The 20,254-nt window shown below is 39.9% G+C and overlaps 1 protein-coding gene across 1 annotated transcript in view; it reads right to left on the reverse strand.

Moving 5' to 3' along the window:
• LOC124023265 (cholecystokinin receptor-like) overlaps positions 1-19,640 on the reverse strand; it is a 56,835-nt gene extending 37,195 nt beyond the window's left edge. Inside the window, exon 1 of the mRNA XM_046337813.1 lies at positions 19,175-19,640. Coding sequence (XP_046193769.1) covers positions 19,175-19,337 — 163 coding nt within the window. The 5' untranslated portion in view covers positions 19,338-19,640. The remainder of the gene's footprint in view (positions 1-19,174) is intronic.
• Positions 19,641-20,254: the final 614 nt, after the last annotated feature.

The raw sequence follows: 20,254 nt of genomic DNA on the forward strand, positions 1-20,254 counted from the left end.
GGAATTGTGGATTTTTACTTTGGCTATGTGCCTTGTTTTCTCCTTGGAGAGTGATAATTTCACTCTAGCTAAATTCCAAACTCCCCCTCAGCCCTGCTACCTCCACACACAACTTTTCCAGTGTTGCATGGATTCCAGCCAGAGCACTAGCCTCTACTTCAACGGTAAGTAAATCGTCCGTGTCTGTAGATGAATCTATTTTTCTTTTTTGGGGTTTAACCTCTGGTATGTGGGACGCTAACCTGGCCACCTGGCCAACATCCATTTAAATTGCAGAGTGCCAAATTCAAATAAAGAAATACTCATTATAAAAATTCAGAAAACAAAACATATTTTACATAGGTTTAAAGATTAACTTCTTGTGAATCCAACCACGGTGTCAGATATAAAAAATGCTTTATAGCGAAAGCATACCTTACAATTATTTGAGAACATAGCCCAGCAGACAAATCATTACAAACAGTAACCAGCCAAGTAGAAGCGTTACACAAGTCAGAAATAGAGATAACATTAATCCCTTACCATTGATGATCTTCATATGGTTGCACTCAGAAGACATTCATTTACTCAATAAATGTTCCTTTTGTTCGATAAAGTCTCTTTATATCCAAAAACCTCTTTTTGTTTGCACGTTTTCTTCAGTAATCCACAAGCTCAAACACAGTCAAAACAGGCAGACAGAAAAATCCAAATTGTATCCGTAAAGTTCATAGAAACATGTCAAACAATGTTTATATTCAAACCTCAGGTTGTTTTTAGCCTAAATAATCAATAATATTTCAGACAATAACGTTGTCAATATAAAAGGTAAACAAGACAGGCACTCTTCGGTTGAGTGCATGAAAAAGCTCTGTGACACGGCAGGGTCCACTCATTCAGACTGCTCTTACTCCCTCATTTTTCAGAATATAAAGCCTGAAACTATTTTTAAAAGTCTATTGACATCTAGTGGAAGGCATAGGAACATGCTTTTCATCCAAAATTCTGAATGCTGCCCCCTTTTTTTCACCTTTATTTAACCAGGTAGGCTAGTTGAGAACAAGTTCTCATTTACAACTGCGACCTAGCCAAGATAAAGTAAAACAGTGTGAACAGACAACAACAAAGTTACACATGGAGTAAATAATAAACAAGTCAAAAACCCTAGATAAGTTATTAACGTTCTTTTGTGAGGTAGTCGGATCTTTCCATGATGGAGTATGTTGTTCTTCCATAGCGTAAAGCTGTTGGTACTCGAGCGTAAAGCTGTTGGTATTGGTTGATTTCCCTCAGGATCTCCTTAGAATCCAGGTTGGCTCTTTACTGCAACCAGTTGTTTTACGAAAAGATAACAATGAGTCTTTCCCATGACGATGACAGGTGTCTGTAGTACAGCCAGCTATCACTCATGGAATCCACGCAAAGAAAATGGAACACAAACTTGCAGTCCCAGCCGTAAAGGCTAACCGCGTCATGGAATCCTTAGCACCAAAACTTTAATTCTGATTAAAAATCTATTTAATGAAAAAAATGTTTATATACAACAAACCGAGTGTAGACAGTACAATGTTCTGTTGCGCGGATTGATGACGTATTAGTGGAGTTAATTATTTGAATCACAGTCGACAATGTTTTTTTAATCAATTTGTATATTCGAGTTTAACCATTATATTTGTTGTAATATTTTTATGGTGGGTTAACCTGAAATTGCAACCAACATTCTATGGCTTGTTTTAAAAATGGCGATATTTTGGAGATTATTTCATATTCAAATAACCGAAAGTAAGAGGTAATCTGAATAAATGGAAAAAGACCATTCTTGAACATGCGGTGAGCCATTCTTACTAATCTGCTGAACAATTAGTTCTGATTTAAGTATAGCTTTTGTATGACTGAAGCCTTTAGTGAGAGGTCTAATGATTTAATATAAAACATGTCTGCCCTCCCCAAAATGTATTTCCATTATATAAATAAGCCTGTTTATTTTTGTCTGGTTTGCCATTCCTAATAAAACTGATTCTTTTTGCTAATATAATTTTTTAAAACAAGTCATTAAGTGTAGGCAGGGCCATAAGCAAATAGATAAACTGGGTATGACTAAAGAGTTGATCAGGGTCATTTTTCCACAAAAGACAGGTATTTTCCTTTCCCATGGTAGCTAGATCTTATCCATTTTTGCTATGTCTCTATTAAAATGTAATGTAGTGAGATAATTTATTTCTTTCGGGAAATGAATACCAAGTATGTCCACTGCTTTATTGGTAAGTACATTTGTATTTTTTGTGATCCAATATGTAATATAGTAAGTACACTTAGACACATTATCTAGATCCTCTATGAGGCTACTGAGGGATCCAAGTTGTGGATTTAATAGAAAACATGAATCATCAGCATATAATGACACCTTTGTTTTTAAGCCCTGGGTTTCTAGTTAGATTACTTGTTGGTTATTACTGCATTGTCGGAAATAGAAGCACAAGCATTTCGCTACACTCGCATTAACATCTGATAACCATGTGTATGTGACAAATAAAATTTGAGTTAATACGAAGAATTATAACTATAACCAGGTCTGACATTACAAAAATAAAACATTTTGGTCAGCAATTATTATTTATGGAAAAAATTATTGTGATTCATCCTATACTGTCCCTAACATCATTACCCCTTAACGACAGATGTGGGATACATACACGCCCCCCACCCTTCCCCCACAAACAACCACAAGCTCAGATGTTCAACAGATGCTCCATCCACGAGTCCAACTCAAGAGAATACTTAATATGCGAATGCGTGTACAGATATAGCTGTTTGAGAAGGCATGTCAGAATGGGGACATTTGCTTTAACCAAAGTCAAATCCTAGCTGACGGAGCTCAGATACACTCCTTTCCCCTAAAACACATACACCCGCTGGTCCCCCGTTGTGACCATTTTCCCAAGCATCTCTGAGCAGTCAGACCTGTGGAATATTTTGTGCCGCCAGGCCACAATAATTTGCCCCTTCTCTTATTGTCGGACTGTGACCCCCTCCCCATGGGCTACTGCAGCTAGTGTTGCCAGAACTGGGTGTGGGTCTCCACCGGAATTCCCACCGGCTAGGTATAAGGTCATCAAAGTTCTCATCAACATCTTTGAAAAATTCCCACTCAGGGGCTTTGGCTTTGTTGGACCAACCCTGCCAGACAGGCTCAGACTCTTAGTTGCTTAGTGGGTCTCTGACCGTGTTTATCTTTTTGACTTGGCTGCATATAGGCTACTTCCAGTAGGCTTATAAAACAGATAAGGACTTCTCCTTAGTGTGTGTGTGTCGCTCAGGTGGGTGTCTAGGGTACAGGGTTGGGGACCGCTCCATCATCATAAGACAATAAATAGACTATATTTGCAATTTATTTGAAAATGTATGTCCCATATCTGCACAAAATTGAAAACTCTCTCTGTCACAACCCATGCTCGCAGACACACAGACTATTTTCCTTTTCCACTCACTTAGCTCACCATACTTTTCCATTCACTTAGCTCACCATACTTTTCCACTCACTTAGCTCACCATACTTTTCCACTCACTTAGCTCACCATACTTTTCCACTCACTTAGCTCACCATACTTTTCCACTCACTTAGCTCACCATACTTTTCCACTCACTTAGCTCACCATACTTTTCCACTCACTTAGCTCACCATACTTTTCCATTCACTTAGCTCACCATACTTTTCCACTCACTTAGCTCACCATACTTTTCCATTCACTTAGCTCACCATACTTTTCCACTCACTTAGCTCACCATACTTTTCCACTCACTTAGCTCACCATACTTTTCCACTCACAAAACACACACCCCATCTTCAATCACAACCACACTCCCCCCACATATACACCCACACATACAGTACTGTGCCTTCAATGTCCTCTGTTTTCTGTGTTTTTATCTCTACCATGTTGATTCCTACCCAATTGCAGGCTTTTGAGTACTAATGTATTAAAAATGAAAAACAATATATATCTTTTTTTACATACTGTAAGTATTCAGACCCCTTTGCTATGAGACTAGAAATTTAGCGCAGATACATCCTGTTTTCATTGATCATCCTTCAAATGTTCCTACAACTTGATTGGAGTCCAACTGTGTAAATTCAATTGATTGGACACGATTTGGAAAGGCACATACCGGTCTGTATGTGACTCATTTCAGGAAACAAGGCAAATGTCACACTTCACTACTTCACAGGAGAGGCATTTGAATGTAAACATTCATTTTTTTATCAAAATGTGTTTTTTGGGCAGAAATGCCTTTTGGAACATACAAACTTTCATGTGGCTTATTAATTAACCAATTTGTATTTCATCTGTAAATATGAATACAATTGTTAACTTAGGAGCCAAGTTGGTTTAGACACAGAAAATACAGGAACCTTCCCGCTAGCCATGATTGGCTGAGATAATGGATGGGCTGGAAGAATAGCCGTAGGCGGCTACATTGTGTAAGTAGTCACCTGATGGCTCCCAGGGTGACTCTTGCGTAAAATACAGAGGTAGCCATTACTCCAATCGGTCCTACTGAAAAACGAATTGTCCTGACGGATATATTATCAAATAGATATTTGTAAAACACCTTGAGGATGGATTATAAACAACGTTTGCCATGTTTCTGTCGATATTATGGAGTAATTTTGAATATTTTTCGCCGTTTTCGTGACTGCAATTTCCAGGCGATTTCTCAGCCGAACGTGAAGAACAAACGCTATTTCGCCTACACAAATAATCTTTTGGGAAAAATGAACTTTGGCTATCTACCTGGGAGTCTCGTGAGTGAAAACATCCGAAGTTCATCAAAGGTAAACGATTTAATTTGATTGCTTTTCTGATTTGTGACAAGGTTGCCTGCTGCTAGCAAGGGATAATGCTATGCTAGGCTATTGATAAACTTACACAAATGCTTGTCTAGCTTTGGCTGTAAAGCATATTTTGAAAATCTGAGATGACAGGGTGATTAACAAAAGGCTAATCTGTGTCTCGATATATTTTATTTGTGATTTTCATGAATAGGAATATTTTCTAGGGATATTTATGTCCGTTGAATTATGCTAATTAGTGTCAGGCGATGATTACGCTCCCGCATGCGGGATGTGGAGTCAGTAGAGGTTAAAGAGATGGGTGTGGCTAAGGCTTAAGAGGGTGTGACTGATGTTAAATAGGTGTAGAAAAAGAAGAGCTCTCCTGTAGGTATACCAAATCATTCAAGGGTCATTTTCTCAAAAGTGGGGTTATAATATTAATCAACTTTCAATGCAGAATTAAGTCTCTACTTTTATCCAATGTAAAAAACACCATTTCAAATTTTGCTACAGACCAAATCAAAGCATTCGGTCACATAAGATCCCACAGTTGACAGTGCATGTCAGAGCAAAAACCAAGCTATGAGGTCAAAGGACTCCGCATAGCTCTGAGACAGGATTGTGTCGAGGCACAGATCTGGGGAAGGGTGCAAAACATTTCTGCAGCATTGAAGGTCCCCAAGAACACGGTGGCCTCCATCATTCTTAAATGGAAGAAGTTTGGAAACACCAAGACTCTTCCTAAAGCTAGCTGCCCGGCCAAACTGAGCAATTGGGGGAGAAGGACCTTGGTCAGGGAGGTGCTCTAGAACCTGATGGTCACTCTTACAGTGCTCCAAGAGTTCCTCTGTGGAGATGAGATAACATTCCAGAAGGACAACCATTTCTGCAGCACTTAACCAATCAGGCCTTTATGGTAAAGTGACCAGACGGAAGCCACCCCTCAGTAAAAGGCACATGACAGCCTGCTTGGAGTTTTCCAAAAGGCACCTAAAGGACTCAGACCATGAGAAACTTTCCGAATGCACTCTATAAATTATGTAAGTATAAAGTTGAACACTAATTATTTTATAACATTACCTATCTTGAATGCTATAGTGTATCTAGTTTATTTCTTCATCAATTGTTGTATTCTCTTCCATGGATAGTATTGGGTGTTCCATTATTCGTCTCCTCTATGGGAACTTTGTATTATTTAGAATGGCCTTGGAGTAGTCTTGGTGTCTCAGAACAGTTGTTAATCAATGTACAGTTTGTTGACTACAAGAGCTACATGTTTCCCTTTTAGTCTATTCACTTTGAAGAGTGGGTTCCGCTATTTCCTTCGGGACCTGATCATCCATGCCTATTTTCGTGCCAGCGAGTCTTTTGCCCAGGCTTTTAACCATTATTTTATCCTTAAAAAATGCAAATATGGCAACGATTGGGGGTTCGTATCAATATCCTTTCTGTCCGAAACGGTGTACACCTTCGAGCTTGATTTATTTTGATGGTATCTGTAGCGCTTTAACCAGGATATCTTTCACCACACTCTGGATCTTCACCCGGCTTCTCTGTTTTTTATTTATTTTACCTTTATTTAACCAGGCAAGTCAGTTCAGAACATATTCTTATTTTCAATGACAGCCTGGGAACAGTGGGTTAACTGCCTGTTCAGGGGCAGAACGACAGATTTGTACCTTGTCAGCTCGGGGGTTTGAACTCGCAACCTTCCGGTTACTAGTCCAACACTCTAACCACTAGGCTACGCTGCCGCCCCCGCTTCTCTGTAATACCGGTAAGTACCAGATTTTCTCGCATAGATCTAGTGTGTATTTCAAGTAACGTCCATTTCAGTAGTATTGACTGTACCTTTTGCCTTCAACTCCTTTATATCGTTACTGACTAGTTCAAGTATTCACAATGTATTATTTATCGTCTTTAACAAGTCGGTTTCTACACTTACCATTCCAGGTGGTGAAAAGCACAAATCGCAAGTGTCAGTCGAGGAGTTTTATTTCGGGAATTGGTTCTCCATGCTTACTCTCTGACATGTTTTGGTGTTGACTATGTTGGTATTATTGGTCGAACAAATTCTCTAGCCTTATAATTTATTTTTTCTTGTTATCTAGATTGAAGGTTATTTCCCATGAATGTACGAGTATGTGGATTGAAGTGCTCATATTTACTCAGATTTACAGATATTGAATATTATGTTTTCATCTTGAGGCATTCTTATCCACTGTCTTCAGACCTGTTCTTTCCTACCCTCCTGTTCCTGGCTAAAGACATAACTTTACCTGATACTGAAAACCCAACAGGAATTTGAGGAAGAACTCCAGGAGGAGGTCTCTCTCTGTTTCATCAGAACAGCTGTGTGCCCCTGATATCACACACTGAGGTTTTAAGAGGAAGTATTCTACATACTTTCTTTGATGACGGTGAAAGTAACTTCAGGAGCTTATGTGGTGCTGAGGAAGTTTGAATCCACCCACACACTCCTATTACTCAACACATGTCCTAAAAGATGACAATATGCAATAACAAAAATATCTTCACACACATACACACACACTTTCTCTCTCACATTACACTGATGCTGTATCAGCTCTAACTTGGAAGCACCTCAGTGTCGGCTCAGAATGTGTTTGGAGGTACCTGCAATTAAACACATTCTCATTAATAAGTTGAGCCTAAGTTGGGTGTGTGTGTTTATGCGTTTGGGTTTGTGGTGTTTATGTGTGCGTGCGTGTATTTATGTCTGTGCCTACATGCACACCACAATCAGGTAATGGAGAGGGAAGACAACTAAAATACACTCAGCCTCTCCTCTCTCTCACTCTCCCTCGTACTTTCTTTCTGTCTCCCTAATGAAATATGTTACACAGGTTTCAGCCTAATCGAAGCCAATTACTTTCCTGTTTGCTCAGTGGCTGTGCAGGGAACAGCCATAACTCCCTGACCACATTTACTTCTGTCATCCTGCTGTTTCTACCAGGAGAGGAGAGGAGAAACCTCTCTCCTTAATCACCCCTGGTATACAACTTGGGGGGGTGGAGGGAAACAGAGACATAGGTAGAAAATAAAAATCAATACAGCCCATTACAAGCTCATCCTTATGTCACTGAGACAGAGGGCTTTGTTTTGACACAATGGTAAATCTTACCGTTGGAGTGGTGCTATAGGTCCAGGGGAGTATCAGAATGTTTTTAGGAATTAGGAGCTCAATAGGTGGTGTTGGCATGAAAGGGCTGGGATCGATGAATAAAGAAAGTTGTAGGTGTGGCGAAGGCCTGGCCACTCATTGCATGGCTTAATACTGCATGTGTCGCACCTCCTCAAATAAAAAATACTAGGCTCCCATAAATTGTATGTGTGAGGCACATTCTCAATAAGCCATATAGTTTAGCCTCGGACTGAATCATTTGAATATGTTTGGAGGAGCGCGTCTTTGGTTACCAGACAAGATTCCGATTATGATCACTGTATTGGTCAATTGCACACAAGGTCCAACAAACATTTGACTTCCACTTTTAACCCCAAAAGACACATTACATTACATACATACATTACAACTGTTGTTGTGTGGGGTTAAATGCCTTGCTCAAGGGCACAACGGCAGGCAATAGCATCTAGGATTTGATACCAGCAACCCTCTGATACCAGCAACCCTCCACTTCCCAACAGATTTCTTTTAACGTCTGATTCGGGATTTGAACTTTATGCTGGCTCACCTCTCTAACTGATATGCTACCTGCCAACTACCTGCTGCCTACAAGAGGTGATGAGGATACTTGGCTAATGCACTTGGCTCACCTCTCATTCCATGATCGTCATATGGACATGTAGCCTACATGGAGGGGGTTTTACGCACATCCAACACCTTTTTTATTTTCATTTTACCTTTATTTAACCAGGAAGGCTCATTGAGATTTGAAGTCTCTTTTTATCAAGAGCGTCCTGGCCAAGATAGGCAGCACCAAGTCATTACACAATTACAGACAGACAACATGAAAAACTACAAGTAATCTAGTTAAAACCATAGAATTCACAAGAGTATAACAAAATCATAAAACAGCTAAATTAAAAACATTGACAGGTCAGGAAATCAGCCTCAAAATCCTTCAACAGTGATTTAAAAACACAAATTGGGATAAGTTCCCTCCAGTTTAAAAGTATTTTGTAAGGCGTTCCAAGCCGATGGCGCAGAGTACATAAAAGCCATTTTACCAAATTCAGTAACGACATTTGGAACAGTTAGCAGGATGAAGTCCTGCAAACGAAGAGAGTACCCACCACATTTCTGAACAATAAAATGCCCAAATAAGATGGTAGTGAACCCAAAATGGCTTTGTAAATAAAAGTATACCAGGGACTGAGCCTACGAGTGACTAGAGAAGGCCAGCCAACCCTGGTATATAAAGTTCAGTGATGCATAAGGGTTTTGCAGTTTAAATAAAATTTCAATGCGCCATGGTAAACGGTGTCAATTGATCTCAATTACTTAGTGGAAGCATTCATATATAAAATATCCCCATAGTCAAGTAAAGTCATAAATGTAGCTGATACTAGCCTGCTTCTGGCTTCAGAAAAAATGAAACAGGAGCTGGCTAAAATAATGTACAATACGTAGATAAAAAGTGGATGTCCGCTCACTGTTTTGCTGCTCCCAAACTCTATCTTCTAACATCTAAAAGTCTAAGTTGTTGAATTTATTTTAGGACTCCTTTAGGTGTCCAGTTAAAAAAATATAGATATACATTTGATAAAATATTGAATTTGGCCTTTACTACTATAGCTCATAGAAACGCATTGATTAACACATTCATAAATGGCAAAAAAAGACAATCAAAGAATAAATCCTAAGTAATAAGGTTTTGAAGTGTCTGTCCTATATCTAGGAGAAATATTTTTGTTTTTTTGGACACATTTTTAACCCTTTATTTTTGTTGCCACAAATGCTTCCATTTGTTTGTATAGGTTACCTTCAAACAAGTCCTGTGACACTTGTGGGGGTTGTAGAGCAAAATGGAGAACACCATCGTGTTCGTGCTCCGCGAAGCGCAAGAAGCATGAATGCACTGACTTCTGCAGAGGCCATATCACAGTTAATGCTGTATGGCCACTGCAGATTTCGGATTGATCATGCAGAACTGCACTGCACAGATATCTTTCACAGTGTGCTTAGCTTAAACAGTCAGCAGGGAACAGGGTAGCAGATAAACATGACACCAACTGAGTCTGCTTCGTTGGAATCATACGATTCTTACCAGTGGTGGAAAAAGTACCCAATTGTCATACTTGAGTAAAATTAAAGATACCTACCTTAATAGAAAATGACTCAAGTAAAAGTAAAAGTTACCCAGTAAAATACTACACTCTAAAAATGAGGGGTTCAACAAGGGTTCTTCTAAGATCCTCAAAGATCTTAGAAGAACCTTAGGGTTCTTGGCACTGAAAACTGCCCCAAAAGGGTTCTTCTAAGAACTGCCCAACTGAAACATTTGGATTTGAATTTGAAAGGACAGCAGGTGCGGGCACTTAACTGAAAAATGTAAAGATTTTCATTTAAGGTAAGGTTGTTTTATGATGACACCATCTATCTTTTCAAATTTGTTCAAATCTTTCTAAAACAGAAAATGGACACAAGTCAATGGATATCAATCAACAAATAGGTAAGAATGATGTGTAAGCTATAAGAATATATTGAAGGCTAGTTGTATTGGGAGCAGATGACTGAACTGCTCACTTTTGTATCTGTGCCTTCCAGTATATAGATGATTAGGCATACAAAGGTATGTCTATTGGTATGTTATGTTATGCAGATCACATTTACCATCCTCCTCCCTTACCTCTTTAATGAATATCCCATGGGCAAGGACATTATGGACAAGGTATTATTATGAAAACCATTATCAAAATAGTTTTTTTCATTCACATTTACCTACATAAACCAGGGTATGAATTCTGTCATGTGCATGTTTTGTTAATCATCTGTATAATTACTATAACTCCCAGCAGAGCCTCAAGTCCAATGGGTTTATCCTCTGGCGTGTTGATGTTAATGTGTTGATGTTCTCTGTATCCATAGACAGAATGATTGTGAAGTGCATGGTGATCAAACAGGTTTCCTGTTATATTCATCAGAGGTGGAGGGAGGGTGAAGTCTGTGAATCCATATTTGGATTTTTGAATACTGCTTTGCCACTAAAATCATAATAAACACTGACAACTAAAATATTGGGTTATTGTTTTGCATATTATTAGTATTATTTGTAGTAATAACAATAATACTAGGGGAGAGAGGGTAGTTCAAAAATGAGCCCCAAAGAGTTCTTCAACGGTTCGTCGTGGAACCATTAAAAGGAGTTCTTTGAAGAACCCTTTTAAGGGGTTCCTCTAAGAACTTATAGGGGTTCCCCCACAGTTTTAATTTGAATAAACCCTAAAGGAATATTTTATTTTTTAGAGTGTACTTGAGTAAAAGTCTAAAAGTATTTGCTTTTAAATATACTCAAGTATCAAAAGTAAATGTAATTGATCAAATATACTTAAGTATCAAAATTTGAAGTATACATAATTTCAAAGTCCTTATACTAAGCATCATTTTTCTGTTTTTTATTTATTTACGGATAGCCATGGGCATGCTCCAAACACTCAGACATAATTTACAAATGAAGCATGTATTTAGTGAGTCCACCAGATAAGAGGCTGTAGGGATGTGTCATGCAGGTGAAAGAGGACCCAAAAGCGACTTGGCGAAAACAGAGTCTTTAATCCAGTAAAGTAAATACAAACAAAAAACACAACTTTCACTCGAAATGACGAGGACAAACTGGAGACTCGATCTTGAACAGCAGGTGAACAGCAGGTTGCCTCGGGAAGGCACTTGAACCAGACAGACTCAGACACCTGCTCACCACGCAGCATCTGAGGAAAACACGACACGACAGGGCGATACACAAACACAGCACGGTGAATTCTAGACAAGGAACCGACAGGACAGGAACGGAACACAAAGGAAGAAATAGGGACTCTAATCAGGGGAAAGGATCGGGAACAGGTGTGGGAAGACTAAATGATTGATTAGGGGAATAGGAACAGCTGGGAGCAGGAACGGAACGATAGAGAGAAGAGAGAGCGAGAGAGTGAGAGAGGGAGGGGGAGAGAGAGGGATAGAAAGAGGGAAAGAACCTAATAAGACCAGCAGAGGGAAACGAATAGAATGGGAAGCACAGGGACAAGACAAGATAATAAATGACAAAACATGACAGGATGACCAGGGATGTTCTTAAAATAGGCCTCCAAACTGGCATAGACTACAGGGGAAAAACAGACCTAAAGGACATGGCAAAATGCTCAACAATTTAAAGCTTTAAGGCTTGCTGCAACTCCTGTCTTCCCCGATACATTTTAAATCGATGGGGCACAATAACCACAAAATAGCAATTATTTCCCCGCCCACAATATTCTCCCACAATGCACAATAATTTACACTATCAACGTTTCACAGTATTTTACTGTTGATAAAACAAAAAAATGACAGTTTTCCGTTACAGTGTACCCTGCTTATACAGTGATTATACAGTGGCAAGAAAAGGTATGTGAACCTTTGGAATTACCTGGATTTCTGCATAAATTGGTCATCAAATTTGATCTGATCTTCATCTAAGTCACAACAATAGACAAACATAGTATGCTTAAACTAATTACACACATTTTCAGTAACTTACTTGCGAATTAGCTGCCTATAAATTACTGTCAAATTCACAGCATAACGCTACAAATTCACAGTGATGTGATAGACCATTAGAGGAATACAACATAACTTGAGCAAAGGGGGGTGAAAGAGAGGGGGTTGAGCAAGTGTGAGAGAGAGAGAGCTAGAGAGAGAAAGAGAGAAAAAGAGAGGGAGAGCTAGAGAGAGATAGAGCTAAAGAGTGAGAGAGAGAGATAGAGAGAGAAAGAGAGAAAAAGAGAGGGAGAGCTAGAGAGAGATAGAGCTAAAGAGTGTGAGAGAGAGAGAGAGAGAGAGAGAGAGAGAGAGAGAGAGAGAGAGAGAGAGAGAGAGAGAGAGAGAGAGAGAGAGAGAGAGAGAGAGAGAATCATTGTGCAAGTGTGTGAGGGAGAGGGGGAAAAGGGGAGAATGGGACAGAAAATGGATGAGAGCAAGAAAGTATGAAAGAGAATGATGGAGTATGTGCAAGAGAAAAATAATGAGAAAGAAACCTGGAGGTAGTGTGCCAATATCTTACAGATACAAAGCCTGAGTCTCAAATGCCAGCCTATTCTTACACAATACACTACTTTTGACCAACCTACTTTACGATGACATAAGCATGATACGACAGGTGTCAACTGTCAAGTACTTTCATAAAAGATCATATCCATTATGAGCAGCTATACCACTGTGATATTGTATGTAGTGATGTACTGTGGCTAGTGAGATAGATTGCCAGAAGACCTGTAGAGTTGCTGTGTGTTTCATTGCCATGTTAGATGACTTGTCGGGGGTCACGTCTCTTGATATGATAGCCCATGCAGTCTACAGTCATGCATGATGGCAGGCTTTACCTTAACACAAACCAGGGTCAACTACATTTCAACTCCATCGATTCACATGATGAATTTAAATGTAATTGCTTGGCATCCGAAGTCAATTGATGTTGAAGTGATGGAATTTAAATGGAAACGATCCCAGTCCTGTGAAAAATAGTTTAAATCAGGAATGGCCGTCTATTTTACAATGAGTAGAGCGTTGACAGTGAAGCTGGTGTGGGTAGTCTGAATCCGTTAGAGCTGATCCGATAGTCCTCTGGTCACGGAGGCTTGCCATGAAATCACTCAACCCTGTATGTGATTCAACCAGCTGCACTGTATGTCTGTCTGCATCAGTCTACTGCTTTATAAATACTTTGCATTGAGCAAAACACATAGGGACAGAGAGACATTGATGGAAACAGAGGGACAGACTGAGAAATTGTTAAGGTGACTGAGTGACTAAAGATGATGGCAGCAGCTGCGATCACAGTCCACGTATGTGTGTGTGTGTGTGTGTGTGTGTGTGTGTGTGTGTGTGTGTGTGTGTGTGTGTGTGTGTGTGTGTGTGTGTGTGTGTGTGTGTGTGTGTGTGTGTGTGTGTGTGTGTGTGTGTGTGTGTGTGTGTGTGTGTGTGTGTGTGTGTGTGTGTGTGTGTGTGTGTGTGTGTGTGTGTGTGTGTGTGTATACGTGCATGCGAGTCTGATAATGTCTGTGTGGTCCAGTTGGAACTTGTGGCAGATCCCGAGGGGTCTGCTAAATATATAGCCAGGTCACTCAAGATCTACTGCAAAAATTCACGTCGGTCCAGATTAGTGGATAGGGATGGCGGATGGGCATAAGCCACGAGTTCCGGCTCTGAGGGTTGCGTGTTCAAGGAGCACTTGTTTGTTAACTCTTAACTTCACCATTCGGAATTCATGCCTAAACTTAACCGTTGAGTTGTTTTTGTTTTAACCCTATCACAATCCTTAACCCTTAACCATTCAGAATGATTGCCTATAATTAACCTTCAACATTTGACTTTTATGGACAAACGTTGGATGCTGCAGTGAGACTGTGAAAGCTTGTTGAAATGTAGTGTTTGTTACATACAGGACAGTGAAGAGCACAAAACTCTCCCCTTTCCCTCCGCAGCCTCAGTTTGAACCAAATACTGTTGTTGACAGAGAGCTGGTCCACACATCCACACATGCAGACACACACACAAAGACCACTACAGAAAGGAACACAAGGTGTGGTATGGACCAGTATCCTACAAGCTGGTGTCAAGACTGAATACACTGAACAAAATGAGGGTCCTGAAATGGTTATTCCTCAGCTCTTAAGGTTCCTTGGAGAATTCTTGGCCGATAAAGAACCGTTGAGGTAAGTGTGGGGTTCTTGACGTGGCATCTACGGTTCTTCAGAATTCTAAAAGGTTCTTGAAATGTATGGAAGCCTGCAGATGTGTCCCTTTCATATCACACAGCAAATTGGCCAAAGTTAACTGGTGTTGATTTTTCAGTGTAAAATGTTAGTGTTGATCAAGAGTTAAATTAACACTGTAAAGAGTCAAGGGTGGCAGGTAGCCTAGCAGTTAAGAGCATTGGGCACGTAACAGAAAGGTCACTGGTTAAATCCCTGAGCCGAATAGGTGAAAAATCTGATGATGTGCCCTTGAGCAAGGCACTTAGCCTTAATTGCTCCTGTAATTCGCTCTGTACAAGAGCAATGTAAATGTAGTGTAACGATATCAGGGGTTGTGTTGTTGGATGGACGGTATGTGCCTGCGAGGTATCTGTGTTTTCTGGCTGCCAGGACCATGGACAGCAATGGGAAGTATTCCCCAGAGGCAGGGCCATGGACAGCTCAGGGGAAACTGCCAGACTGCAGCAGAACAGCCACACCTGGCTCCAGCTGTAATTAGAGACTAAACGGCAGACAGGTGAAACCAATCAGGGGCCTCTACTTAACTGCACCACTGGGTTTGCTTTCTTTGTCTTTCCTTTGACCCCGGCAGGTGAACGAGGAAGAGGAAGAGGAAGAGGAAGAGGAAGAGGAAGAGGAAGAGGAAGAGGAAGAGGAAGAGGGAAGAGGGAAGAGGGAAGAGGGAAGAGAAGAAGGAAGAAGGAGGAGGCTATTGGTGAGACTGAGCATACAGTGGCGCAGGAGGTTTACCTGAATAAAGGAACTGAAGATTTCAACAAGGAGTGAACCCCAAAGACCAAGAGTGGAGGCCCTTCCACTGATGGTGACGTATTTACTTTGTTTGTTTGAGTTTTGTATATCAGGAACCTTGCCCCTCTCTGATTTAAAAAAAATATACCATGTTAACCCTTCCCGTGGACTGGTGGTGTGTGTTTTGTATGTGTAAACCCTGCCTTATCAAGATAAGGGCGCGAAAACTGTCACAGAAGTTACAGTAACACACATTGGTGTAAAGGAACCCCAGTGTTGCTGTTTAAGAATAGAGTTGAACCAAAACCATGCCAATCATTAACATATATTTTTTCCCATAACTCGGTTTTGTGCATTGATTAATTAATCTTATGCTACTGAAATATTAATAAAATGTTTTTAAACAATTCCAATCCTGGACTTATTACACCCATTAGTGAAATGGTTGTTTCAGTTTAGATATTTAAGGTAGTATCAGATCTTAGTCTTCCAAACCCCGGCAGTCATTCGGAATCAAATTCAAAATGTCAGATATGCCCACTCTGGCTGGATTCCAATAGGAACTACACTCTTTGCATGCCACCATAATGTGATTTGCAGGCCAGATATGGCCAGTAAACTTAGTTTCTAACCACTATATTAGGGTAAAGCTTTGTATTACATTTTAAATACAACAAATTCATTAGGATATTACTCTGTGAAGTCCTCAGGACTGCACATTCATGAATGCAACAACCATGTCTCTATCAGTAGCAAACACAGTCATGGATGGTACTGGTAACTCTCAAATTCACTCGAAAGGTACCCTGGTAAATATGCAAATAATGCCTAAAACTCTGAAAGCAGGGCCATTCAAAACCAGTCATGGAGAGTCATTTATAAACCGTGCATATGTACAAAATATACCCCAAAATGTGTGCCCACCAGTTTTCACGCAAAAGTTGGCATTCATTTTTTAAAAGTAATTGATGTGAGAATATGTTCACCTCCTGGCAAACTTTAGACTATGTGTATGCACATCTGCTAGTGGTTGAAATATTGTGTTGAAAGCTGGCAAGTAAATATTTTGTGCAAATGGTGAAAAGCTTATTCATAAAAAAAACAAAAATCAGGAAAACATACTAACAAGAATGCCACCATTTGGCATTAGTGAGAAAAGTGAAGTCCAAAATAAATTGATATAGAAATTAGACACAAACATTATTCCTATTTATTTTCATAACCATTGCAGAATGTAGTATGTTCCTCACATTTTTTGGCCTTGATGGGTTAATATTCCCGAATGAGCTATAGAACAAATAACCATGTGCATCTCTCATTCAGTTGTACCTTGTAGTCTAGTAAATAGATAGGTCAAGTTTTGCAATATCATAGGCAGTGCAGTTTATAATTCTCTGTATACAGTCGAATTTAACAGTTGATATTTTACATTGAAGTAGGCCTATGTATCAAGTTTAAAGTTATTGTCACGGGCACAAGTGCAGTGAAATGCCTTTATTACTTGCTCTTTCCCAACAATGCAGTAATGAATATTAATAATACTTCAAAAAAAGTAAAGTAGAACAAAAACAGTAATACTACAATTGCATTTTTTTTGTAGCCTCCCCTAGAATGTTTCAGAATTCGCGGGCAGTCCCTCATATTTAGTTTGGGGGGAAAGTTCATATACAACATTGTTGAATTCAAACGTTCTGCTGACAGGTTCACAACAATTTGCCATTGTTTACTCGTTCGGACACAGTCATTTTCCAGATAGAGCATAAAGTATTGCTAATACAGTAAAGAGACCGGTAGCTTATGTCAAATATTTGACATGATGTGTAGCCTACAGTATCGCGGTGCGTGCCTATTGCCTATTTAATCTCAGACTATATCAAGGCAGGTCATATAAACCCAATAATCTATTGGTAAACTAAATATTGAAGAACAATTCGTATTTTGCATTCCCTGTCCTAATAATTCCACTAATTCCAAATTATACAGGTGAATGTAGGCTCGTTCACGCGAGCACAGTTTTACAAATCCGATTTATAACGGGAAACATGCGTGCGCTAAGTTTTGTCTCAATATTTGTGTACGTGGGCATTTTTGTATGGTTCTTCAAATAACCATTCCATGTATGGTTCTTCAGAAACCATGCAGACAATGGTTCCCCTATGGCATCGCTTTCAAGAACCTTACTTGGTTACAACTTGCACTTTTATTTTTATGAGTGTAGATATAGACTATTTAGAGACAAACACAAATCTATTAACATTCTGCTTAACCAAAAAGAATTTCTGACTAATGTTCCCACCCCCCCTTAGGATGTGACTCTATTCCATACCAGTTGGCGCGATGCACGATTCACTCCCGCTCTTGTATGACAAGAAACCTCAGTCATGTCATGACGAAAATTGGTTTGTAATAATAATTGTTCTGTATCACCCCTCGCTATTTCCAGGTTAGTATAATTTATTTGATTACATTTTCTGACACCTGACACCAGCCCATTTCTCATTGGCAGTCAGAGTAGATGTTTATTATGGTGTGAGCATGTCAAATTCAATCACTGACAGAAGCAAATTAACGTAAGGGAATGCTGCCTTTGCCACATTTCACTGGATATCAAATGTCTCTCCACATCAGTCCATGATTGATCTGAGAGACGGTCTCTCACATACATACGCGCGCACACACACACACACACACACACACACACACACACACACACACACACACACACACACACACACACACACACACACACACACACACACACACACACACACACACACACACACACACACACACACACACACACACACACACACACACACACAGCTCTAGCTGTGAACAACAGCGTGGGAAGGAGACACTTTGTTAGAAGTGGACAAATAGGTCTTCAGCTGAAACATTTAGTCAAAGTGCAATGCTGACCTTTTGGTATGAGGGTAAAGCCTCAGTCTCCTGGCTACACTGGATCAATGGGAACTAGTTTAATTTATGGTCGAGAATGCAGTATTGATGTCTGTCAAAGGATGGGTGGTAGTCATGGTTTTAAAGGGGGGGGGTGTATTCCCAAGCGTGAGAATTTCTGAATAAGTGTGAATTGGTATGGTTTCTGGCATTGGGTTGGATTGTAGCTAGGCTGGATACATGAATGCGCTGTTGCTTTCTCTGCTGTCCCCATATTAATAATCTACATCACTGTATACACACATACGCGCGCGGGCACACCCACACCACTTGTACACACACTGTATGACACGTTATTGTAATTAATTTGTGATATACCTACGCATCTGCGCTAGGGTTGACTCGGTTGTCATACAATTCTTAGAAATAAATGGGACACTGATTACTACAATCAAAACATGATGTTCCAGCCCTTTAAAATGATGTTAATTGGGAACCAATTATTATATCAATCATTTGATTTGTTATTAAATTAAATTATAGAATATAATAATGGTAAAATGTTTAGACAATTTGCGCTTCGCGTTTACCAGTTGAGATGAACTTTGCTTAAAATAGGTTTTCTTGTCTCTGGTATTTGGACAATGAGCGAAATATGAACGAATCGCTAGTTTGAGCGCCTATTGCTGTTGAAATGTAGGCTATGGTGAATTGGGTTTTGTGTCAGCTTCGTGAAAATGCATTGGCTTGGCGTATTTGATTAAATATAGGTGGCCGGTTCCTCACCTTTCTGTTTGACATGTTGCGGTTTGAGGACCACGTAAGCGTTTCCACAGGTGGTGATGTTTGTGAGTTCCAGGCTGGAGTTCGGCGTTCCATTTGACGCTGCGCCTTGCGCTTCCACACACTCCAAGAACACAGAGGTCTCGTTCAGGGTTTGTAAATCCATCTTGAGGGTTAAAGAGAAATGTCAAAAGTACTCATTATATTATTGCTCGTGAGCATTTGCTGTGGTCATATGACTGTCCATAGAAACCCTAAAAACATGTGTAAGTAGCCTAAATCTTTCAAAATACTCCAACCAAATTAAATGTTTGTCTGTAGTTTTTCGTTTTTTGTTTCCTAATAAACACATTCACGGTATCCTTGAAGTTCTCAGTTGCCAGTATGGGTTCATGAGTTGAGTGGATCTCTGCACTGCAGGAAGGCTGGGGACCCCGCGGTGCCGCTGCGCCTCGCCGGTTGGAGTGACTGCGGCTCGGACTGAGCGCAGAGTGCAGCGGTCGGGTAATATGGGGAAAGGCTGAGTGCATGGGGGGTGGGGAGAGCGCGGGATTGGTCGTTGGTTCTGTTTGCGGGTACGCTATTGGGAGTGTGGGGCAATGGTCCTCTGGGGTAGAAAGTTATGAATGGCCAACTGAGTGCTCCAATGGCGCCCTCAAGTGGTGCGCAAATAACCCACATTGATTTTATAAGATTAGTATAATAACAATTGGAGTAGGCCTTCAAAATGAGAAAGCAGTTAGGAACGCTCATTGTTGCAGGGACTCATTTATTACGGTAGACTTCTACTTTATGACTTCAGGAGATCTATAGTCTATTATTATTGACGTATCTAATCATGCCTTTTTAATGTATTTTTTACAGATGAGCCCTGAATTACATAAATTACTGAAAATACATACATCAACAAAACGCACAGGTGTTTTGTATTCCATAGATTAGAATTACAAAAACAAACCATTTTTGTATATGCTAAACTATATTATTCCACCACTTACATATTTTCCACATTGAAGTAAGCAGGCAGAGATGAATGGGCCACTGGATTGGCTGTAACACGAGCTTTACTATAATCAAAGGACC

This window comes from Oncorhynchus gorbuscha, linkage group LG01 (genome assembly GCF_021184085.1).
Source record: "Oncorhynchus gorbuscha isolate QuinsamMale2020 ecotype Even-year linkage group LG01, OgorEven_v1.0, whole genome shotgun sequence".
Lineage (NCBI taxonomy): Eukaryota > Metazoa > Chordata > Actinopteri > Salmoniformes > Salmonidae > Oncorhynchus > Oncorhynchus gorbuscha.